This window comes from Alosa pseudoharengus, unplaced genomic scaffold, assembly GCF_046254945.1.
Source record: "Alosa pseudoharengus isolate Yale_2024_CS ecotype anadromous, Long Island Sound unplaced genomic scaffold, YU_APseudo_1.1 YU_APseudo_1.1_scf_27, whole genome shotgun sequence".
Classification (NCBI taxonomy): domain Eukaryota; kingdom Metazoa; phylum Chordata; class Actinopteri; order Clupeiformes; family Clupeidae; genus Alosa; species Alosa pseudoharengus.
This window is the reverse complement of record NW_027468704.1, coordinates 232,197-257,374: the sequence shown is the minus strand read 5'-3', so window position 1 is coordinate 257,374 and position 25,178 is coordinate 232,197. Positions and strand designations below refer to the sequence as shown.

General features: G+C 40.8%; 1 protein-coding gene across 1 annotated transcript in view; it reads left to right on the top strand.

The window, feature by feature from the left end:
• LOC143099282 (uncharacterized) overlaps nucleotides 1-25,178 on the top strand; it is a 45,531-nt gene that overhangs the window by 9,533 nt on the left and 10,820 nt on the right. Inside the window, exons 2-4 of the mRNA XM_076262378.1 lie at nucleotides 7,023-7,256; nucleotides 7,364-7,548; nucleotides 9,061-9,112. Coding sequence (XP_076118493.1) covers nucleotides 7,156-7,256; nucleotides 7,364-7,548; nucleotides 9,061-9,112 — 338 coding nt within the window. The 5' untranslated portion in view covers nucleotides 7,023-7,155. The remainder of the gene's footprint in view (nucleotides 1-7,022; nucleotides 7,257-7,363; nucleotides 7,549-9,060; nucleotides 9,113-25,178) is intronic.

The window sequence follows — 25,178 nt, the reverse complement described above, 5'->3', positions numbered from 1 at the left end:
TAAAGACTGCTGCACAGTGGCAAGCGTCTTGAGAGCTCAAACAACGCTAAGAGAGAGCTTACGAATGGTCCAGATCAACCTTACGAAAGTGTGACTTACACAAGATATACTTAGCGTACGAACGTGTCGGGAATCGTGCCATAACGTTAAGAGAGAGGTTAAGGAATAGGTTAAGAACTACTTAGCGATAAGAACGTTTTGGGGAACCGGCCCCAGTTTGTTATAGGTCAATCAGTAAGCCTACAGTATTGCTGACAGGCAGTCTACATAATATGACCTCTACATTTCTTTAGGACAGGGAACATACAGTGCCTTTAAACAAGTATTCAGCCCCCCTTCGATATTTCCACCTTTTATTGCTTTTATAAATGGAATCTTGGTCAATTTAAAGGTAAACTATGCAGTATTGGCAATTTCCTTACTGTTTTCTCGGTTTTTGCTTCTTTTCCGCCGGCTTCGTCATGACGAATGTCTGAGAAACTCCATCGCTACCTTTTTCTAGCCGGTGCCTATATGTGTATTTGAATGCAGTAAAGCAAACACTGAGGCCGTCGTCCCGCCGGCCGACAGTTGCAAGGGTGTTTTTTTCCGCTCACAGGCGCTAGGGGGAAGCGAGACGGCCACCATTCAACCCGAAAAAAGTCATACATGTATAACCATTCCAATGACTCTGAAGCTGTTAAATGAAGGTAAATTAAGCGAAAAAACTTGCATATTAAGCTTAAAAACCTGCATAGTGTGCCTTTAATTTGACCTTTTTTATAGTAATTTACAAAAAACTTTCTTTGATGTCAAAGTGAAAGCAGATTTCTACAAAGTAATGTTAATTAATAACACATACAATAAGGAAAGGTAACTTTATTTATATAGCACATTTTTATTGCACAGAGTGCAACCCAAAGCGCACCAACACAAACAGCATAGTCATAGTGGCGAAGTCGCCAGCATACCCGTTAGGCAGGATAGAGAGTGTGCAATGGTGACTCGGCAGCATCGCATATGATCATGAAAAGTCCATCACTGGCCTGTAGCTTGATGCTCTTGAACAGCCCAAACAGTCCTACCATATTTTCCGGACTATAAGTCGCTACAGAGTATAAGTCACATCAGTCAAAAAAGTCAAAAAATGTGTCATGAAGAGGAAAAAAACATATATAAGTCGCACCGGACTATAAGTCGCATTTATTTCGAAATTTATTTCACCAAATCCAGGACCAAGAACACACAGACTATGTAACTGGACACAAAAATATTGAGAATTCTACTGGGAATGTTAATGAAGAGAAGGAGTGAATTCTACTGGGAATGTTAATGAAGAGAAGGAGTGAATGGTGGCAAGCCGGGCGATAACGAAGGCTGCCAATGAGGGCCCGACGGTAATTGTAAAGCAATTTACAAAAGATTCCCAGAACAAAAATGCTTATGTGGTACATGCAAATGTAGCTAAAAATGTTGAGAATTCAATGCAATCAATCATTTTGGGCGATATATTGGCACAAGCTGGCAGTAGAGCAAATGCAGGCTACCTCTGAGAGAGCAAGATAGAAAAAAAGATGTGCATTTAAAAGAACGTGCAAACTTTCAACAATGCTTTACTAAGGGAGCTATCCTTATTTTAGAGACAGCATGTCTTTCTTAGCCAGTATGGACGCTTAATCTGGAAAAGCAAGTTCAATTCAACTACCAAACAGAATAGGGTGACCAGACGTCCCGGTTTTGAGTTGCTTGTCCTGAGTCCCAACAAAAGCCTGTCGGGACGCTAAAATGTCCCATTTTCCACAACCACTATTAAAGTTTGGTTTTATTATAGCCCAATCATTAAACCCATGTAGAACTGACTAGCCTAAAGCACGATAATCAGCACGTTTTCATGCCGGGAATAAACCGTTTTGAATCAGTGTATTGCCAAAATTCCATTTATGTCAATATTCCGTTTAACCTGTTTACAAGCAAGTAGAATGTCACATTTTGACCATATTCCTGTTTACATAGCAATCGACATTATTCCGAATAAGTCAGTGACATAGCCTACAAATAGGCTCCCAACGTCATGACGTAAATCTCCACTGGTGGAATTCCCTTTTTAGGCTGCATAAGACAACGTCTTCCACCTGTATTTCACTTGTTCAGGCGTACGTTAATAGGTAGCCAAGTTTTTTACAAATCTTTTTTAAAAGCGTCGCTATAACGTCATTTTCCAGCATATTCCATTGAAGGTGTTTTCATGACCCAATATTCTGTTTAAAACGGGCATATGCTAGGATGTGCAAACGGTTTAATAGTAAACCGAATATGGCCTTTCAGTTTATTTCAATCAGAATAAGGTGTTTACAAGACACTCATATTCAGTTTATTCCCAATAAACTGATTCAAAACCGTTTATTAGCTGCATGGAAGCGTGCCGAATGTGTGAGTGCGTGTGTCAGTCAATCGTAACAGTCTGCATTGCAGCCCACCTTACAGTGTATCTCTCTAAACATTATTGTAATGCCTCGTCATATATGCCTCGTTTTAACGGTTAGGACAATGCAAAAGAGAAAGTCATCATTCTTAAAATAACCTATGGCAGTGAGTTTTATTTTCAAATGTTTTCATGCATGTCTGGATAACGGGTGAGGAATGTTTAGGAGACAGACTATCGTAAATCCTCAAATTGTGGCTGGGGTCTTTTATTTACTTAGGCTGCGCAAAGCACAGCAGCTTTATTTGGGGCAGGCCTTTATTTCTTACGTGGTGCGTTTTATTGTGAGACATACGTTTCGTTTGGAGCGACATACCGGTAGGTTATCAAAAGCAGAAGATGTTCGGTTTAGTTTGGGATTTAATTTACGTTTGGACTGATTTTTTGATTTTATTGCTAAATGTTGGAACTGATGGCCACTGAAATCTGTGGGGTATTTGATAGTTCACTATTAAGTTTCATGTAGTTGAAAGAGTGTCGGGATTTCCATCCGCTTATTGCGAGATAAGGCATCCGCTTTCATTCATTCATGGAACGTGCGCGCTGTGCTGTAATGGAAACCTTATTGCGTATAGCCAAATAAGTCTATAATAGCCTAAATTGAGTTATTTTTTTAATTATGCATGAATTACTTTTTTATAAAATTCATAGGCTGGAATGCCTCACAGCAACAATTGTGTTTAAATGTAGGCTACTGCTTCAGCCTCTGGCAAGCTCAGAAAGGGGCGGCAAGCGACTGGTAGCTTGAGAGCGACGTGTTAAGAGACCCATGGTGTAGAACAACGACTTTTCATTGGCAACGATATTAAACCAACCAACAATATAAAATATTATGAAGAGCTCTTTTATGAGTTAAATCGAAACACTGTAGGCAATTATTACCGGCCTTTATTTGTCCGAATCTGAGGCCTGGCTATAAATAGAATCCCGGCCATAATTGGTGGATTTAGGTATACACGTTTGTTTCAGGCATAGTACAAGCACTAATCTCTGACTGAGGCCCCGTTTACACGAAGGGAAGACGCAGATATTTCCCTGCGGTTTGGCCTCTCCTTTACACGAAAACCCCGTTTTTATCACAGAAAACGATTATTTCTAAAAACTCCGGCCAAAGTGGAGATTTATGATAACGCCGGTTATGTGTTGTCGTGTCAACTGGGAGAAACGGGGTTTTAGGTTCTCAAACGTCACATTACGCGCCAGAAAATGCTTAACGTCATGTGAGTGCCCTATGTTTACAGTTTGTTTGGCTACTGATTATGGATGCTATTAAGGTGGTACACATTTTTACGTTTGTGCAAACGCTTTAGGCCTGTTTGCATTGGCAAATATCATTCAGAAGATAATTAGGAAGTGATTTGTTTCTGTTGTTGCTAATTTCGGGATTCTGATTGGCTAACATGGGATTGAGCTTCTCCTTACACTGCCACCGACAGGTTTGGCATGCTCTTGACGGCATATATACACGGGGAAACTTCTCTGAAAACTGACAGGTGTGCATGATATTATTTTTGAAAACGGAGAGGGTGAAATGTCCGTTTATGAAAATAGCCGGCCATGTATAAATGTGGCCTGAAACTGCGCAGAACTTGTTAATTTGAGGGTGCTCTCTCGTGGCTGTAGACGGTAATGTTTCATGTAGGGTTCATGACAGTTGATATGAATTAATCAGGGCGAACGCTTCGTCATCGGTACTCATTCTGCTTGACTTATCGGCTGCCTTTGAGATTGTTAATCACCATATCCTTCTCTCTATACTCTCAAACATGGGAATCTCCGGCTCTGCTCTCTCCTGGTTTGAATCCTGCCTCACAGGACGCTCGTTTAGTGTATCATGGCTTGGACAGCTGTCCGCACCTCACTATCTCACCACAGGGGTCCCCCAGGGCTCAATGCTGGGCCCCCATCTCTTTGCCATCTACACCACCTCTTTGGGACAGATTATCCATTCATTCGCATGGCTTCTCATACCACTGCTATGCAGACGACACACAGCTCTATCTGTCCTTTCCACCTGATGACCCCCTGGTCTTGGCACAGATCTCAGATTGCCTCTCAGACATATCTACATGGATGAAGGCACATCATCTTCAGCTAAACCTCTCAAAAACTGAACTGCTGGTCCTCCCAGCTAAACCTACCATAAATCATGACATCAACATCAAAATTGACTCCTTAGGTGAGACCATTCGCACCCATGGATTTGACTATCACTGTTATGCAGACAACACTCAACTTTACCTGTCTTTCCCACCTGAAGACTTTGGCATTTCCCACCGGATTTCTGCATGCCTTAAGGATATTTCAGCCTAGATGAAAGACCGGCACCTTCAGCTTAATCTCTCAAAAACTGCTAAAATAGCTAAAACAGCTATTCCCCAACAGATTAACATCCAGCTTGATTCAACTTCACTGACCCCAACTAGATCGGCACGTAACTTGGGCGTTGTAATTGATGACTGACTTAACTTCTCTGAGCATGTATCTTCTATTGGAAAATCATGTCGGTTTATGCTTTACAACATTAGGAAGATCAGACCTTATCTGACACAAGACTTCTTGTTCAGACCATGGTCATCTCCAAGCTGGACTATTGTAATTCACTATTAGCTGGCTTACCCACTTGTGTAATAAGATCATTACAGCTGATTCAGAATGCTGGTCTTCAATCAGCCAAAGAGGACACATGTAACTCCTCTCCTAGTTACTCTCCATTGGCTCCCTTAATTATTTAAATCTCTCACTTTGGCCTATAGGACACTGACTGGATCTGCTCCTAGTTATTTTAATTCAATAACCAAGACATACATCCCTAACCGCCCACTGATGTCTTCTGATGAGCGTCTGTTGTGTCGACCAGTCATAAAGGCTAGGTCTAATTCAAGACTCTTTTCCTCAGTGGTTCCATGTTGAGGGGAATATACTCTCATTCCAGCGTAATAATCAAGGAACTTTGTGAACGTACCATGGGCCCCGTGGGCTATAACTTCCAGCAACAAGTTTGAGCTGCAGCAGACGTTACTTGATTATTACGCCGGAATGAGAGTATAGTTCCATGAAAATTAAAATTATTCCAACTCAATAGTTTAACTCGAGGGGAGGAAAATGAGCATAGTTCCCCAAATGGTGGCGTATCCCTTTCACAGTTTTTTGATCTTTACATACATGTAACGTTTCCAAAATCATTTTGATGGCACATCTCATAACATGACCAACAGCAATTCTGCTATTGTCTGAGCGACCCTCTGTAGGCGATTACCGACCTAGCAACTTTGTAGTTGGAAACTGCCCCCCCCCCCCCCAGAAATTGAAACGGAATCAAAAGAGTATATACTTACACTTATATACTGACATACAGTAGCCTAGACCATGGGTTCCCAAACTCCATCAATGTGGGCCTCCCCTCTGAAAACAGTGACACCTTCGCGCCCCCCTCCCCCCGACAATCATTTTCAAATAATGATATTCACTTCAGTTAAGCCACTTAAATCGGTGCTATACTATGCTATGCAATGCAATGAATTTTCATCATATTTTCGACATTTGGCTTTGTTGTCCATATCAGGCTCGGGCTGTGCAGCGATTGTGACAAATCTGTCCATTTTAAGTTAGTTATCGGAACGTCACATATTACCGTCACGTATGTCCAACCTCTTACGTGTATCTGTCACTTAATATTCATTTCTATACAAACCAAGGCGGCAGATTCCTAAAGAAACGCAAGCACCCACACCATGAGTTTATCTAAATATGTACCAAAAAATACATTTTACCGTGACTCGAAGAGCTGTAAACAGTGTGTGTGTACAAATCCGCTTGGAGCTCAAGCTTCAAGCTGCAAGTTACCGTTCACTGATAACTTGCAGCTAGCTCGGCTGGCGGCACTGTTGCTAAATTACGTTATGAAGTTTGGCACAATACATTCTCACTCAGGATAGGGATCAATAATACTTTCCACTATCCCAAAGATTTAGTATACATCTCTTCTATGATTTATTTCGATTTTATATTGTTGACAATTACATAATCATTGAAAAAAAACATAGATAGTTCTAACATGAAATAAACGTTTTTCCTTCTTTTTTGAAACCTTCCGCACCTCCCCTCAAATTATTTGGCGCCCCCCAGGGGAGGCGCGCCTCACAGTTTAGGAACCTCTGGCCTAGACATATATTTTGTTTTTCTCTAGAATTGTAGCTTTACTTTGTTTCTTGGTGTTTTAAGCCCCCAACGTTGTCTTCAAGGCAGCGCTGCCTGGAAGGCGCTAGGATTAGGCATGGTTTAAGGTTAGGGTTGGGATTAGGTGCCTTTAAGTCGACACTGGCAGCGCTGCCTGAAAGATGATGTTGGGGGCTAAACACCATCGAGCCTTTACTTCGCCTATATCCCAGTGGTTGAAGTGTCACACCTGGCCCTCTGACAGTGACAATAAAATATGTGTGGCCCTCGCTATCATCACAGTTGTCCATCCCTGGTATAGATAGAGAAAAGCAGATAGAGGATAGGTCTCTTTTGGGTTGCACATCTGGATATTGCAATTTTCTTCCATTTTTCTTTGCAGGGTACACAGGGATTGGGTGTGAACAACCCTTTTCAAGTGAAGCACAAAACAATCCTTGGATTTCTGAGAATAGTGATTCTTGTCTAATTATAGTTTCAAACCTCAGAGACTGTCTTCACATTGTGTCATCAAAATGGAGGAAAATAAAAGGCCTGACAAAGAATTGGACTTGTATACTGATGAGAAGGCTGGGGCCAGTATATCAGAGAGCAGTTCTCATAACACCAACGTTGGGTAGTATAACATTTTGTATACAACATATTCATTTTGGAAATATAATGTTTGACTTTTTTTACTGATACTTTTTTACTGATACTGATGTTCTATGTTTTCATTTGTAGTGGGGCCAACACTAAAGTATGTATTGTTTGTCAGAAAATGGCCGTCAAATTCTGTCTGACCTGCCCAGGCTTTTACTGTGAAAGCTGTGTCAAGCTGCATTACACAATTCCAGCACTGCATGGACACAAGCTGGAGGAGACAAAAACAAACAATGACCATGACCCTGAATGTTCCATCAGAAAAGGTATTTCACATTCCATTACACCAAATCCTAAAATAGATCTACACAATGATGGGATGTTGGAGTAGATGACTCTTTGCTTTTCTCACCAGTGTTCCTTTTGCATTTATTCATTCAGGGCCACAGATGAAGAAAAATATATGTTTGCCATGACCAGATTAAACTCAAAATTTCGAATATAAAGTTGAAATATCATGTCGACTTTAATCTCAACGTGTCCAGATAAAAGTCGACATGCCGGGATTAAAGCTGAAATTTTGAAGATAAAGTTGACATGTCATGTCGACTTAAATCTCGATATTTTGTCTTTATTCTCGACATTCAAAACTCGTTTGGAGAGAGCAACCGCTCCACAGCTGCAGTCTTTGACCACGTTTAAACATAGCAGGGTATTCTGAAAAATGGATATTTTCCCCTCCTTCATTTTTAAAAATAACTCCATTCACACCGATGCTAAAACCTGGGGAAGGGTGTCACAAACACATCAAGCAAACAGGTAGCCAGTCAGAGATTTCAAACAAACAAGGGAACATCACCTCACAATGCAAAAACTGCTGTTTATATGCTAATGTAAAATTAGAGATTTCCCAAATATCCATAGTTTTCAGAAATAATCGTTTTCAGTGATAAAACCTCAGTTTTCGTGTAAATGAAAGGCCAACCCGCATGAAAACACATAAATGGGCCTCAGACACCTTGTGTTCGGTCTATTAGTGTTTCTGAGCTAAAAGAGCGAGGATTTCCTTGCTGAATCCTATTCTGAAGTGTAATTTCACCATATCATCTACACAAGGCATTTTGTTGAGTCGTCAGCAAACTGATTGAGTCTGAGACTGATTGTCCTGTGGAGCGGTTGCTCTCTCTTTAACTTAAGTTGACATGTCGAGATTAAGATTTTTTTTTTCTTCATCTGTGGCCTTAATACTCTCCCTTACAAAAATGTCAGGTCATATTTTCACATGCAAATTAGGTTTCTGGCAAACAGTTGCAGTTAACTTTTGGTAATGTTGCAGCAAATTTGCAGCAATGTCATTATGCAAATTAGGTTTGTCACCAGAAGTTCACTGGAAGTTTGCCATTATTGGCTAAGTGTGGTGGCAAATGACTGGCAAACACATTTGCCACTAGTGGCAAACTTCTCATTGTAGCCAGAACTTTGCTGGAAGTTTGCCTCTAGCGGCCAACACTGGCAAACTTCTGGTAATATTTTCTAGTGAACTCATTTATTTCCCACAAATCACCCACAAGTTTGCTGCAAATCTGCCGCAAACATTTAATTTTTGTAAGGGCTGTCGTAAGTGATAGATAAGAAAACTCAGATGTATAAAAATGTAATAATTGTAAAATTATAAGACTATAACTTTACTAATTATATACCTGCATTACCAAACTGTGAGCCTGACAAAAATCTGTTGAAGAATTAATTAAAAGTCTACTGTGAACTTTCATCCCATGAAAGTCTGACTTTATGGGACTACACAGTACAATCTAATATTTAATTTCATGTCATTTTAGAAAAAGAGCAGTTGGCGTCAATCAAGAGTTACAATATTTCTCCTTTTGAAATGTAAGTACCATAACTCAGATGCACTAAATGGTCAAACCCATCCACATTATTATTATTTTTTTCTTTTTTTTTTAGTCCTGTAGGAAGTTTCCTATTGGAAATTGGTTCTATGCATTTTACCCATCCGGGGGTAGTGTACACGCATATTCATACACACACTCAGAGCAGTGAGCTCATTAGGAGCACATCCACACCAGGGATGGAAATTAACCACCCGCCCCCCGCCAAATGCGGGTAGTTTTGTGCGCTGGCGGGTGAATTTGGTCAACTTACCAGCCACTGTGGCGGGTAGAGCTAGCGTACCACAAATAGTCAGATCCGGTCTAATTTTCATACTTATTGACGGTTAAAAATAATAAAGTGTCTGTAGGGATCATGTAGCCTAACGTTACCAGCCTATAAGGGTAAATCGCGCTGATTTGAAGTTCTACAGCTCATAGTGAGCCGCCACCGCAGCATAGCAGCACTGGTGCAGCGCTTCACTTTCACTTCACTACCATTAAGAAACTGTCACTATGCTTTCATGTGCCACTGCTAGATTATTTCAGGATGACTGCATAGACATAAATCTAGTGAGATCTGTGGATCTGCGTTATATCTTCACAGGCTAATATTCTCACGTAGGCCTAAATAGTTCTCTTTTGAATTGGCCCGTAGGCCTAGGTATTTTAATCCGGCCCGCGACACGCTGCTATTTACACCTATGAGGCAGACAGACGGACAAACTTTTCATTCAAAGAAATTACAAACCGTATCAGAATAAACAGCAGAACTTACCGAACGCAAAGGTGTAAAGCATTCCCTTATACAAGTTATAGCCGTTCGCGAGTAATCCGGTTTTGAAATTGAAGCAAATGTCTACACGGTCTCCAACGTTGGGCTTTTGTCATATATGATAAGGCCAAATACAAAATAAATGTTAACAATATCGCCTAGATAACTGCACAACCAGAGTTTTTCCAATGTAGTTTCACAAAATGCTAAGCATGCATATTACGTTTCTTAAAGCTGAGCTGTGCTTAAATTGTTCAGTGTATGATTTCATTACGGGCCAAATAGAAAAGAAATGCTAAATGTTAAATATAGCCTTGATACCTGTAAATATTTAAATCAGATGATGTGTACACTATAGTTAGATCAAGTTGGAGAGTTGGATTATAGGATGCTCCAGAACTCACACAAACGGAGTCTTAAAGGAGCCACACCACTTTTATGACAAGACACTATAGCATATGAATGTGGTTCTGTTGACCTTTAGTTTTGTTGCTACTGTGCTTGGAGGACAGTTTTAGGGCAAAACTCAGCACATTTTAGTCATATTGCAATAATGCCGATTACCGTGATCATTTTGGGTAGCCTACTATAATCATGATATCACATTTTCATGCCATTTCTCTAGTGGCTGGTAAAAAAGTTGAGTGGCTGGTAGATTTTGGAATCCACCAGCCACAGTGGCAGGTAGAAAAAATATTTAATTTCCATCCCTGATCCACACCCAGAGCTGGGGGTAGAGCTTAATCTGGCGCACAGGGAGCAGTTGGGGGTTAGGTGCCTTGCTCAAGGTCACAAATCTGATTCCCTAACCAGTAGGCCACAGATGCCCACTGACTGACAGTATATATACTCAGCTGTTTCAGGTTTGGCCATATACATTTGTTAATTAGGTATACAAAAAGGTTTGGTATATCCATTTTTGATGAACAGCAGTGTCTGAATTGCTTATGGTCAAGTGTTATTTTGTTGCATGGTTACAACAGTGGTATCTGGGCAGAAGATTTTATATTAAATCTTCTGAGTTTTACTTATTTGTCATTTAAATTTGCTTTGGCTGCCAGTTCATTAAGCACATGTATCTTAATAAGATGTCTTAAAACAGGCTGCTATTAAATAAGTCAACTGGCTAAATCCGATGGGTTATCAAACAGTGGATTGTCCGCACACTTGCTCCCATCAGGAATTTTTATTGATTTTCACCCGTGTGTAACGTTTCGAGCTAAACGCTCTTCATCAGACTTGAATATCAGACAGACAGTCGCCATATTTAGACAAGTACAAAAGGTCACATGACCCATCAGAGTGATATATTTAGATAGATTTAGGCCTTTTCTGTAACTGATTTTGTGATATGTCTCGACTCGACGGTGTGAAGTGCTCTTTGGATATGATTATATTTTCTAAATGTGAATGTAGTCTCCTTTATAGAAATGTATGATTAGTAACCTGTAGACTGAATAGACGCCAATATCATGTTTACTTATTATGACGGCCTAATGCGGCCTGATACACAGCCAAGTACTCTGATAGGGTGGAAGCTTGTACTTTTTTATATAAATAAATTGTTTTTACAAAGTATAGTATATAAATGTTTTTCTATAAGTGCATGTTTTGTAGATATTATGACGTTGTGGATATATGTATATATAAGTGTTTTGTAAATCTATCTAAATATATCACTCTGATGGGTCATGTGACCTTTTGTACTTGTCTAAATATGGCGACTGTCTGTCTGATATTCAAGTCTGATGAAGAGCGTTTAGCTCGAAACGTTACACACGGGTGAAAATCAATAAAAATTCCTGATGGGAGCAAGTGTGCGGACAATCCACTGTTTGATAGCCTAGCACTTTTTGTCCAGCACCTGCCTTGGATGTGCGCACCAACATACTATAAATCCGATGGGTTGACATGTTTCTATGAGGCATTTTTATTAATCAGATCGAGTTTGTGGACTAGCCACTAGCTATATGAATGGAGCTGGCAAAAGGTCATTATAAGAACCGGTAGCAATCATGTGCAGCCGTGTTTTGGGGCAGCCATGGCCTATTGGTTAGCGCTTGTTATGACCTAGGGGTAAGACCACAACAAAAGAGGGAGTCGAGAGGTTGGATCTTTAACTAAAATATGGATTTATTAACCAAGTAACAAACAAACAAACAGTGTGGGTCAAAGTAGTGATGGGACATTCGACACTGAGGCACCGAAGCTTGTATCACTCCCGTGAAGCAAATTGTTTTGACACAGTGTGTTGGAGCTTGTATCAAATTGGAATAAGCACGTGACTGGTGACGTCCGAAGCTTCGAACGTCACCGAAGGGTTTTGCTGGTTTCGAAAGTTTGCTGCTGCGCTGATACCCAACAGGAGCAACACTGCTGTATTCTCTGTAGCTTACTGCTGTAATTTAACAAAACCAGTGTCACGTGTCTTAGTTACTCAGCAATCATTGTTGCTGAAGAAATTTTTAAAGTTTTGAAGTCAAATTTCAAATATTTTTTGTTATTGCATAAGCCTAATAAAAATTCCTCGTAAAGTGACTCACAGGGATTGAACCCACGTCGCCACATTAATCGTCCTCATCGCTACCTCTACTCTATCGTAGGCATACGGCAAGAATGGATGTTCATGAACTATTTATTTCTAACAACGGCGTGTTTAGTTCTAAAACACACTACCTAAATAATGCCTCTTGGTTAAGAGTAGGCTATGACAGTTTATTGGATAAGGCCTACACTTTATTTATTTAAAGTAAATTGATATTGCCACATAGCAGACGGCTGCATTTCATGCTGCAGTTTGTTAAAACCGACTGAACACACGTACATTCAAACGCTAAACACACTAGGCTATATTCAAACATTATACCCTAGTTCTAATTAATTTATGTAATTTTCAGTCATCTCATGCCATGTGTCCATTCTGTTTCTCATGTTCATGTTGTAAGCTTCGTTCGGGTGTGTCAAATTCATAGCCGCTGTCATTTCTGCTGACCACCAGATGTCACTGTGTTGTCTTCGATGCTTTGGATCATTTTGCGATACAATCAGGAAGAAGCTTCAAAAGCTTCACAAGGCTTCGTTCGGCCATCACTAGGTCAAAGTCAGTCATCAGTAATGCATGGATGTTGTGTGTTTGCAATTTGTCTGAGTGCAGTGTTGCATGTCCAAAACCCAAAGTAAGAATGGCCCTCACAACGGGAGAGGAAGCAGTCCTCTTATCAGGACTCCAGTGTACAGGTGCAGCTCATCAGCTCGTTAAGTCCTGAGCACACCTGAAAACAAGTAGACAATAATTAGAAGGCCTAACAGGCCGTCACACGCTTCAGACTAGACCCAAAGATGGTTGATTACGAAGATACTTCATGAGAGGCCATTTCCTGTCCCTGGAAATTTATGCAAATAGGGTAGCAGTACACGCCCCCGCACATTTATGCAGTGATCGGGCTCTCTTTTTAACATTGAGGTCTACGGCAGAATCCAAGAATTTCCCAGAATTTGTCAAAGCCTTATTTTTCTGATCAATGGATGCACATTTCGGACACGGTATCATGATCTCCAAACCCTCCTCCCTATTTCAGTAGAATGTCGTGATAGCATGACCCTCCAGTCGGGAGAAAATCAACATTAATGAAGGTGTACACCAAGTTTATTTTGTACTCCGGCTTGTCTGGCGTGGAACCGAGGCGTTTAAACGCAAGTCATACGTCAGTGACACGCCCCTGTGCAGGCGGGAACTGAACCAGAGCCCGTCTCTGACTGAACTCCACTTTGCCCTCATAGACATGAACTAGGACGACCCATCTTGCTACGCATTCATTATCTTTGCTAGACCTCTGAAGTTCGCCTACAAAAAAGAACCAAAACGGCCATCTTTGCCCATATAAGGAGATCCGGTTGTTAATTGAAGCTAACTACCTATGGCAAGTTGCATTGCAAATTAGCTCTGGGGTAGCAATAATCTAAGTGTGCCGCCTTCACGTACCAGAGATCACAGTATCCACTTGAAGGCAGAGGACAAAAGTGTGTTCAGGAAAACGTCTGCATTTCAGACTTTTTCATCCCCGCGAGAGTTTAAAAGATGCGATAATTCAAAATCCCCATGTTATTTTCCCATAGGAAAAATCGCCAGATATCGGATGTCAAAGATGGCTGCTTTTTTGTAGGCGAACTTCAGAGGTCTCTTGTAACCGGAGAGGGTTGCCGCTTCGTACCCGACCAGTAGGAACGACTGAAGTGCCCTTGAGCAAGACATCTAACCCCTCACGGCTCCCCGAGCGCCGCTGTAGTAGGCAGCTCACTGCGGGATTAGTGTGTGCTTCACCTCACTGTGTGTTCACTGTGTGCTGAGTGTGTTTCACTAATTCACGGATTGGGATAAATGCAGATTCCAAATTTCCCTCACGGGATCAAAAGAGTATATATACATAGGGCCCGTCCCAATACCTCGTATAACCCTCGTTTTTGCGCGTGCGCGTGCACGTGTAGGGCTAGGGTGTCCCATTACTTTAGGGAGCAAGGGGAAGTGCTATTTTCCCCTTAAAATCAACCCTCAAAATATAGCCAGGACCGATGCAGGCTTAAAACAAAGTGGGAGATGAAATTACCAAGGATACCGTGCGAGCTCACCCAGCCGGCCACATTTTCATATATTTTCGCAAATAAGCATATTCAAATTTCGAACTTTGTTGGAATATGTTAGTTTGATGCACATCTGATGGACTGTTGAGTTTCGAACACTAATGTTAGAAAATATCTCACGAAGCTATCTGACGACGTTCATGATATCAGCTGAGTGCTTTGAGAGAGTCTGCCCATCAAATAACGTTATATATCTGATCTGGGTAGTTTCGTCAATATTTAAGGTGTGTGTTCTGGCATTCACATAAACACATATCTTTGTTGATTAACCGTAGATAACGTAGATAAACCAGCACAGCCCATACAACGATGACCGCTGGAACAGGCATGTTCCTGAATGAAAATAGTAGCAGGCTACTACCGGTAGACACGTCGGCGCTGCGCGTGACGTAGGTGAGCACGTTCGCTACGCTAATTTGCATATAGTGGTGTCCCAATTTATAGGGAAAGATCTTCACCTCCACTTCCCTTGTCGAGGGGGCTTTAATGTTGAGGGCAATCAAAACCAAGTGGAAGTTTTAAGGGGGGAGAAATGGGATGGACCCTTATACTTACTTATACTTGGGCTATTTTTTGGGGGGCTCAAGCTCTCATCTCAGCCCCCCCCCCCCCCCCCCCCCCGAACAATAAAATCATTGTGATTTTGTGCAATCGTTTAGTGCTCAAACCTTATTACTTCTGCGATTGAATAGGATAAATGACGACAGGCTCAGTTGTAGCCTAAAGTCAACAGCCTATCTGCTATTCCCTGGGTGTAGATTTGCGTGGGGACTTAAGGACGTGTCCACACCAATGTCAAATGACGACTGAAATGTACCCACCAATATTCAGGTTGAAACAAAAAAAAAAGCGCCTCATGCGGTAGGCTACACAAAGGGTTAAATAATTTCCCACTTCCTTCACTGACACCTAGGGCTATATTTTGGGGCACCAGCGCATGGCGTACAGTTCGTTTTTCAGTCGCGCGAAGTTGAATTCGGTATTTTGCACCTTTATTTTTTAAGCATTGCGCCCAGGGGTGTGGCAATTAACAACCTAGGGCGGGCCCTGGCGCATTGTCTAAAAATCGCTATCATACACCACCTAAACCTGGTCAGAAGTCAATGGCGAGTTGTTCATATGCTATTTTAAGAGCGCATGTCAACAGTCATATTGGCAGGTGCACGCACCATCCTTCTATCATTCATGAACGCACACCAGCGCACGTCCATGCAAAGCATTACAAATTGCACGATTACAATGGTAAACATAATTAGAATAAAGATATTACGAAATACTGTACATCTCATGATGAGTAGTTATTCACCATCATTTGCAAATTGGTAATGACGGTTAAAAGTGATTAGGGGAGAGGCGAGAGACACGTATGGAGCACAGCTGAAGACGCACTGTCACGAGATATAAGCAACTCCTCTGCAGGATAAATGTTGTTTTATTCAGTCATTTGAGCAACATTAGGGTAAGTGTTGCTTTTTCCAGCCTATGTTTTCGATGGTAACCCATTGTCAGCCAATAGTGAAAGTAACTGCATATAACTGTCTTGTCATTGACTGACTCCTTGGTGAAGTTAGTTTCACTTTGCCAATGAGTTCAAATAATAGACGAGTGCGTGAAGGCTATGCTAAGTTTTAGTAAAGCATGGTTTAAGAATGACTATTCCATACGGTCTCGCAAGCAGCCTCCTTCAAATGCGCCGTTGAATGCCAAAATACCGATGCATTTATTTGACATATCGCGCGTTGCGCCGTTAAAGGGAATGACAGATGTCATTCTCATTGGTTTAAAATGATGTTACGCCCCAAACACACCCATATGACTGATTAAAAGACCTAGGAACACCTTGTTACGACATGCGCTCCACTTTTGAGGACGAAAACCCTCCCAATGTGAACTGGACATCCTACTAAATTTGAATAGACTTTTGACGAGTGACGATGCACTTTAGAATGTCATGATAGGGCCCTTAGCCTATAGGTTCCCAAATGGACTCCCAAAACCATGACCGGTGATCCCCAAATTTCTCTCTCTTAACACCTGAAAACTGTCAAAAATCTAGCCCGACGTTTTTTTCCCCTTTTTGAGCACTTTGACTTTACTGTACATACTGTAATTCCAAAAGGGACAGATAGGCTACACTTAAAGATTGAACAAACCTTCCTGAACTTTGAAATTGCGATCAGTGACTGGCATCAGGTGAATTAAGCTTTTCGAAGTTGAAACTATTAAAAACTATTTGCACACCTCCATGTCACAGGAGATATATGTGGGCTCGCCCTTCTATTAATTGAATTTCCCCTTGGGGATCAATAAAGTATCTATCTATTTATCTAATTGAAAAAGACGTTACCTGCAAGCTGGCGTATATTTTTCATTGCTGAGTTTGTGTTTGTGTTTTTTTTTTCTGAGTCAGGACATGGTGAGTCAATGTTCTTTAGGTCTATTTGTCAATTTCAATTTCAATTTATTGTGCTTATAGAGCGCCAAAACATAACACATGTATCATGGCGCTTTACAGAATGTAGGCAATCAGAGAAAGAAGGAAAGAAAGGAAGAAAAGGAAAGCAAGAGAGAGGCCCATGGGTAACAGGGGCGAGGAAAAACTCCCTAGAATTGGAGATATATATAGGAAGAAACCTCGAGCAGATCCACGACTCAAGGGCCTGACCCATCTGCCTAGGGTCAGTACATGACAGTAAGGTCTGTATACATGACAAATGCATATGATAGTCGGGTGTAGAGAATAAGACATGGTGTTAAGCACTTGAGCTGAAAGTTACAAGAGGTGGGATGATTACGTATCCGTTATGGTAGTTCATTATTCCTGATTTAGTGACAGAAAGTTCAATAGTCCAGCGTTGGGATTGTCCAGGGGAAGGGAGTTTTCGAGGGGCATGTGGTGGGTTGGTGGATGGGCCAGTAATCCGGGCAGAGTTGTCATAGGCTGGTGGTGGGTCGCTAGGCTGTACGGGCCAGGAGTCCAGTTAGGGGGCAGTAATAGGGCAGTCGAGGATGGGACTTCAGGTGAGATGGGTGAGAGGAGGGCCAACACACGGATGGTTGATGACTGGTGATGATATACCTCACAAGTGAGGTACAGTAAGGGGGAAGAAAGAGAGATGTAGAGTGGGTTAGTATTACTGAAAATCAAAATGGTTAATGTCAATAAGTAATCAGTAGTACTATATATTGTTACAGTATACCATGGTGGGAATAGGCAAGAGAGGGAGAGTTGAGAGAGAGAGAGAGAGAAGGGGGGAGAGGAGAGGGGGGGGGTTGTACGGCGTGACACATGAAAAGTCCATGACAGCACTATGCTATAGCAGCATAACTAAGGCATGGTGAGGGGTAGTCGACACCAGCGCAGGTATGGTCAGTGACCACCATCGCACGTGCGACTGGGGTGCCAGTCACACGAGGACTCAGCAGGGTGGTCCATTCCAAAAAACCCTGAGGTGGGTGAATTTCCACGCACCATACCTAACTATGGGAGGCAGTAAAGAGGTATGTTTTAAGTCTAGACTTAAAAATAGGGAGGGTGTCTGCTAGTCGAATTGAGGTAGGAAGATTATTCCAGAGGAGGGGTGCGCGATAGCTGAAAGCTCTGCCTCCTACTGTAGTTTTTGAGATTCTTGGAATTACAAGAAGGCCAGTATTCTGTGATCGTAGCGGTCTGGGTGGGTTATATGGAACTAGGAGATCTTTAATATATTCTGGTGCCTGGCCATTAATGGCTTTGTATGTTAGAAGTAATATTTTGAAGTCAATGCGACTTCTAACAGGCAGCCAGTGTAGAGATGCCAGGATAGGGGAAATATGTTCATATTTTTTAGTTCTAGTGAGTGTGCGAGCAGCTGCATTTTGTATAAGCTGTAAGCTCTTTAGACAGGTGTTATTGCAGCCAGCGTATAGAGCATTGCAATAATCAATCCTTGAGGTGACAAAAGCATGGATTAATTGCTCAGCGTCTGGTAGGGATAAAGACTTCCTTATCTTTGAAATGTTCCTTAAATGATAGAATGAAACTTTGGTAATCTGTTTTATGTGATTACTTAGTGATAGGTCTTGGTCAATTGTGACTCCTAGATTTTTAACACATGTGGATGAGGATAGTCGGAGATCAGTAAATGTAGCCTGTGATGAGGATAGGATATCCCTCATCTTTTTAGGACCTAAAACCATGACTTCTGTTTTATCGGAGTTCAAAAGCAGGAAATTGTTTGTCATCCATGTCTTTATGTCTCGTATACATGTGTCAAGTTTGGCTAACGGAGTCAATTCGTCAGGTTTTATGGAAAGGTATAGTTGTGTATCGTCTGCATAAGAATGAAATTTAATGCCATGTTTCCTAATTTCTGAGCCTAGAGGAAGCATATAGAGAGAAAATAACAGGGGCCCTAGTACTGAGCCTTGAGGCACCCCATATTTTACCATAGTCTGGGTAGATGGTTCATTGTGAACCTGTACAAATTGTCTGCGGTTGGAAAGGTATGATCTAAACCAAGCGAGTGCTGAGTCTTTAATGCCTATCGAATGTTCAAGCCTGTGGAGTAGTATGTTGTGGTCTATGGTGTCAAAGGCAGCACTGAGGTCCAGGAGGACCAATATTGATATATGTCCATTATCGGCAGCGATGAGGAGGTCATTAAAAACTTTAACTAAGGCTGATTCAGTACTGTGGTGAGCTCTGAAACCAGACTGATATAATTCTTGGATTTTATTCATATGCAAGAAGGTACCAATTTGTTTCGACACTATTTTTTCTAGTATTTTTGACAAAAAAGGGAGATTAGATATAGGCCTATAGTTGGCCAGGTTGTTAGGGTCAAGGGTAGGCTTTTTGAGGGATGGCTTAATGACAGATAACTTAAACGACTGTGGTACATGGCCTGATAGCAGTGAGTTATTTATAATCTGGAGCAAAGCATTATCCAACAAAGGAAGAGCAGTCTTCAGAATATGAGTAGGAATAGGATCTAGTAGACTAGTTGTAGATTTTGATGAAGAGATTGTGGAAGTGAGGTCTAATATGTCAATAGGTGTAAATGAATTCAACGTTGTTCGTCTCATCTGTGATTCAATTATGTTTTCGCTACCGTTCAGCAATGGAGTATAAATATTTGGTGAGACTGACTGGATATTAATCTTATCTCTAATTGTTTCAATTTTGTCATTGAAAAAGTTCATGAAGTCATTACTGTTTAGGCAAATAGGGATAGATTCGGTTACTTCGGTGTGGTTCTTCGTCAGGCGGGAGATTGTGCTAAAGAGAAATTTTGTATTGTTTTTGTTTTCTTCGATCAGCGAGGAGTAGTAAGTTGACTTGGCTTCGTTGAGTGCTTTTTTGTAGGTGATAAGGCTATCTTTCCATGCTTGGCGAAAAACTTCCAATTTAGTGGTACGCCATTTTTGTTCAAGTTTACGCGCTGTTCGTTTGAGTGTTTTTGTCTGTGTGGTATACCATGGAGCACGCCTTACTTGTTTTCTCATTCTCTTTTTGAGTGGTGCTACTGAATCAAGGGTTGAGCGTAATGAGTTCATCACATTATCAGTTAACAAGTCGACCTCGGCTGGATTAAGGAATGGGCCTTCTGATAGGCCTACCACATGAGTCCGGAATGGGGCAAGCGTAAGCGAAATTTTTTCTAGAAAGTCTGCATTAGTTTTTTCAGATAAGCCGCGGCTGTAGTATTCAGCTAAATTGGGTACTGCATGTTGTAATGTCATTGTAAAAGTAATTAGATGGTGGTCAGTTAAGGTCGGGTGTTGTGGCAAGATTGTTAACTGCTCTATGTTTATGCCGTATGATAAGACTAGATCAATAGTATGGTTATGTCGGTGCGTGGGCGAATTAACATTTTGGCAGAACCCGACATGGTCAATTAGGGATTGAAATGCAATTGTGAGACAATCGTGCACATTATCCATATGAATATTAAAATCACCCAATATAAGTATTTTTTCTGTTTGGATAGTTAAAGTAGAAAGGAAATCAGAAAATTCCTCTAAGAAATCAGTGTAGGGGCCAGGGGGTCTGTACAATGTGACCACAGTTACAGGCTGATCAGTTTTCCAGTCTGGCGGTAAAAAATTGAGGACTAGAACTTCAAAAGATTTAAACTTGTGTGTGAGCTTGGGAGATGTGAGAAGACTAGATAGATAGATTGTAGCTATTTGTCCAATATTACAGACCAGTAGGCTATCGCATGATTTCATGCACGTAGTGAAAAGGGCCTCGCACCTGTCAAGTTCACACAGGGTCTCGAGTTTGAGTTGTCCTTAGGGTTGCCACATGCACTGGATTTCCCGGAATTGTTCTCTTTTTTGAGTGACTGTCCCTGATAATTAATAATATTTGTTACATGGCAACTGGCTCCCATGTTAACTGGCTGCATTGATGAAGTTTCATGATTGATGACGAGACTTTCACAGATGTGGCCGCTTGCAGATTTGTCACTTTCTGAAATAAACTAGAGACGAACACAAATATGCATGACATGTTTAAAAGTCAAAATTGTCTGTAGTACTACATGCTAAACTAGAAAATGGAATTCCAGGGAATTACCATTGCATGTACATGCAAAAAACTGCTGTGTATAACATTACTTACAGTATGATTACCGGTATTCAGATTACATAGACTTACAGTATTCTTGAAAACCACTTACTTGGTTAGATGTTAGCTTAGAGTATGTGACAGTCAGTACAAATAAATTGTCAATTCAATATTGATCAACATTCTTTGTTTTAATACAGTACTGCAGAAACAGCAGAATGATACTCAAAGGGAGAAACTAGATGTCTACTGAATTTGCATTCTTACATAACTTGATGATGATGATGATCATATTATCCTAAGACAGATCTATTTATCAGTTTTAATTCTGAACTGGCAGCAACGGCTAGAGACCTCAGTTAATGATAATAGGTCAACTTTGATGGTGATACTGTTTATACTGAAGAATAAAAAGAGTCAGCCCATCAGTTTTAGACAGAATTTAAGCTTAGAATCTTAGGGCCAATCTCAATTCTCTATTTTACCCCTACCCCTTCCCCCTTCCCCTTAGTTTTGCGCGTGCACGTGAGACGAAGGGCTATCTCAATTCTCATTTCGATCGAGGGGTAGGGATAAGGGCAAGGGGTAGATACCCCTTAAAACCAAGTAAGATCGGGAGCTTACTTGAAACCGAGGGGTAAGAGAAATACCCAACATACAACGCTCACACCGGAAAAATAAGCACACCGAGAGATTCATTGACATGAAATGTTGCCATTAATAAGGATTATAAAATTAAAATGGTAATTGTTTTATGTTGCATTCAATCTTGTGACCATATATTGAAGGTCCTGTTCTTCATGAGGAAGTTTTCAAAAATCGCTGTTTTGTGAATGTTAACAGCACATCATTATTTGCGCGAATGTCTCGCATTTTACATATTTCCATGTCTGATACCCCGCGAATTGGCAGCATCCCATGTCAGAAATGTAAAGTCCAACAGCAGCTAAATTCGCTGAACTTTTTTACCGCTCGACTGATATGAATGCTGCATAGGCCTACTGCTGCCGACTCCTCGCATAGGCTATTACAGGTAGCGATTGCTTCTGATGTCAAGTAACGACCATTTGGATATTATTGTAAAATATCGAAGGAGTTGTGGGATGTTTACATAGCAAACTGCATGTTTATTTTGTCTCCCATCCCTGTTTCATTCACCCGGACCAGAAGGTAGGCTGCGAACGAACATAGGCACGTTCTGCTCCAGTCTGCTGTTGTTGAAATAATTCCTGAACGGTTTTATTCCGAGCTGAAAATGCAATGATAGCCTATTTGACAGAAGACAGGTTGCTAGTGACAAAATATTAGCTTTTGGTACGATCTCTGTAAATTACGTTAATTCAAGTGTTTAAATCATCCCGCTCTCCCTTATGGTTGGCTAGTGGTATCTCATTTCCAAGGGGAATATTCTTCACCCCTATGTCTTGCCACTCGGTTTCGAGGGACAAGGGCTAGGGGTAAGATGAAGGGATAGGGGAAGGGGAAGGGGTAAAACAGAGAATTGAGATTGGCCCTTAATTTTCACACAGCACAGCTCAGGTATAAAAACAGAGGTCTAACAGCACAGCTAAGTGTTACAGATGTTACAGCACAGGTATGATTCAAAAGGTATGAATGGTTGACAAATATGATTCACAAGTATACAAGTTCCATATAGTTAGTATAGTCCTCACACAACAATATAGTTCTCAGAATGTCTCAGTGTAGATCTTATAGTCTCAGTATGGTTAAATGGTATGTGCACAGATATGTTGAGATATGGTCACATGTTTGTAAGAATGTATGTTAGTAGGTATGTTACTAGCAACATTGTCAGGGATGTATGGTTGACAGGTGTGCACACAGACAGGCACACACGTAATGTCATACACGGTCATCACCACTGGTCTGGTCTGGAACCTAAAAGACAAAAGCAAACAAGTTTAACAGTTATACCAAAACAATACAAGGAATGTCTGCAATTGTACAATTGTTCAATACAACTCATTTATTATAAGTGAAGTTGGTACATTACATTAGGCTGACACATTTTTAACCTAAAGACTAACATGGTAAACAGTTTAAGCTTTTTAAACGATTTTCTCAACAATTGTAGGACAATTAAAAAAGGCGGAGTACAATACAATTGTTGCACTATCAAGCTACTAGTAGTTAAATACTAGCCTATAATATTAAATTGCAAACAAAGCAGAATTCTGTGTTTTATTGTTTTCAGTTTAAGGATAGTTGATAGCTAATTATATTTTTTTCAAATATAAAACATAAACAGCTTAGAAAACTTTACAGGCATGGTTTTGTTGTTGCTGTTGATAATCATATGAGTAAGGACGGATCATTCTGATACTAAGTATCTTGATAACCAACTGCTATAACTTAATATTATATTTAACTTAACTTAACATAACTTAATATATAATTATAGCTTGCTAGGTCTGTCAGCCACATTTTTTCCTACAGATTACGATGTACTACAACTGGAAAGCTTGATTCACGCTACACTTTAATTTATAGACCAGAACAATGCAGAAATGAGTAGGCCAAGTAAACATTGCAGCCTATGTCGACAACACAAACGTTATAGCTCAACTTCGGTAGTGTGTTTTAACTAGGGTGACCAGATTTGGGTTTGTGAAAAAGAGGACACTTCAGGGGGGGGGGGGGGGGGGCTTGATTGGCCGGCCCAACGCTATTTTCTATTTTTAACACTTGAATGTTTTCAATGTGCAAAAACAATAATTACAATAAAAGCGAGCTCTATACGCGCAATATATATTTGGATGGCAACCCATCTTTAATGTTGCATATCTCTAAATTTGATCCAAGGTGTTTCTGAAAATACAAACTGAATCTTTTACAGTAGCCTAGCTCTATAATTTTGAACAATCTGTTTTAGAGCTTAATAATCCTGACCTGTGAAAACAGTTGTGTTGATGGGGACTGATGTGGATATGTTGTCCATTTTCTTATATCTATTCAATCATGTCTGGTCTATTATTAGGCCTACCTCTTTTCAATCCATTATTATTAGATATTTTTTTTGTAAAGAAATAGGCCTACATCTATCCCTTATGTTATGCCAACATATTTAATTCACCTGCATATAGGCTACAGTAGCCTAGATAGAGGATTATTGACATCTGCTGTTGTCAGTGTGCAGGCTATCCCTTAAAGGCAGTTTAAAAGGATAACCAAAGTGCAGTTTCCTACTCAAAGCTAGAAAGTTGCTAGGTCGGCAATCGTCCAGAGAAGGCCGCTCAGACAATGGCAGAAGTGTTCGTCATGTTATATTTTTTACAGTCTATGGTTATGAGTTGATGTACCATCAAAATGTTTTTGGAGACGTAATGTTAAGGTCGAAAAACTGTCACTTTAGCTGATGAGCTTTCACCCCTCGCTGCCGTTCGATGCTTTGCTGAATATTGTGTAGCCTACCTGTAGGTCGGTCTTTGGCACCTTTATTTACGACCGACATGTAGCCTACTGTACGTGCCTGCTTTGCAGGTCAGGCACTCAGCTTCATGTTGATATTGACCGAGACAAAAACATGGAAATTTACGTTTTAATTCGTCAGTGAACTTACACTAAACAAGGAAGTTTGCGCTATTGAGGTGACTGACTGACCAATTAAATGTTTGAGATTACTATCGACCAATGACGGTAGGTCAGGCTCAACACCCTACACTTTCCACTCAATGCAAAGCGAACTATAGGGGAAGGGCGTGACTAGTAGGCCTATGTGAATGAAAGACATGCTATCCATGAATGAAACATGAATGAAAGAGAGAGCAATGCAAATTCGCTCTAAACACGTTTGAGGCTAGAATAAACAAAATCCCGGACGACTATGAAATTCCGCCCGGACACATTTTTAGGTTTCAAAAAGAGGACATGTCCGGGCAAAAGAGGACGTCTGGTCACCCTAGTTTTAACAAGACTTGTTGGTCCATTTCCTACAGTAACAGTAGCCTATTCATGGCTTTCATAAGGTCCCTTTCCAAAGGAGTATTAATCAAACACCAAGGCATTCATAATCTAGGTGCTTGATTGTATACACCTGTGGAAAGGGACCTGATGAAACCCATCAATAGACGAACTATGATA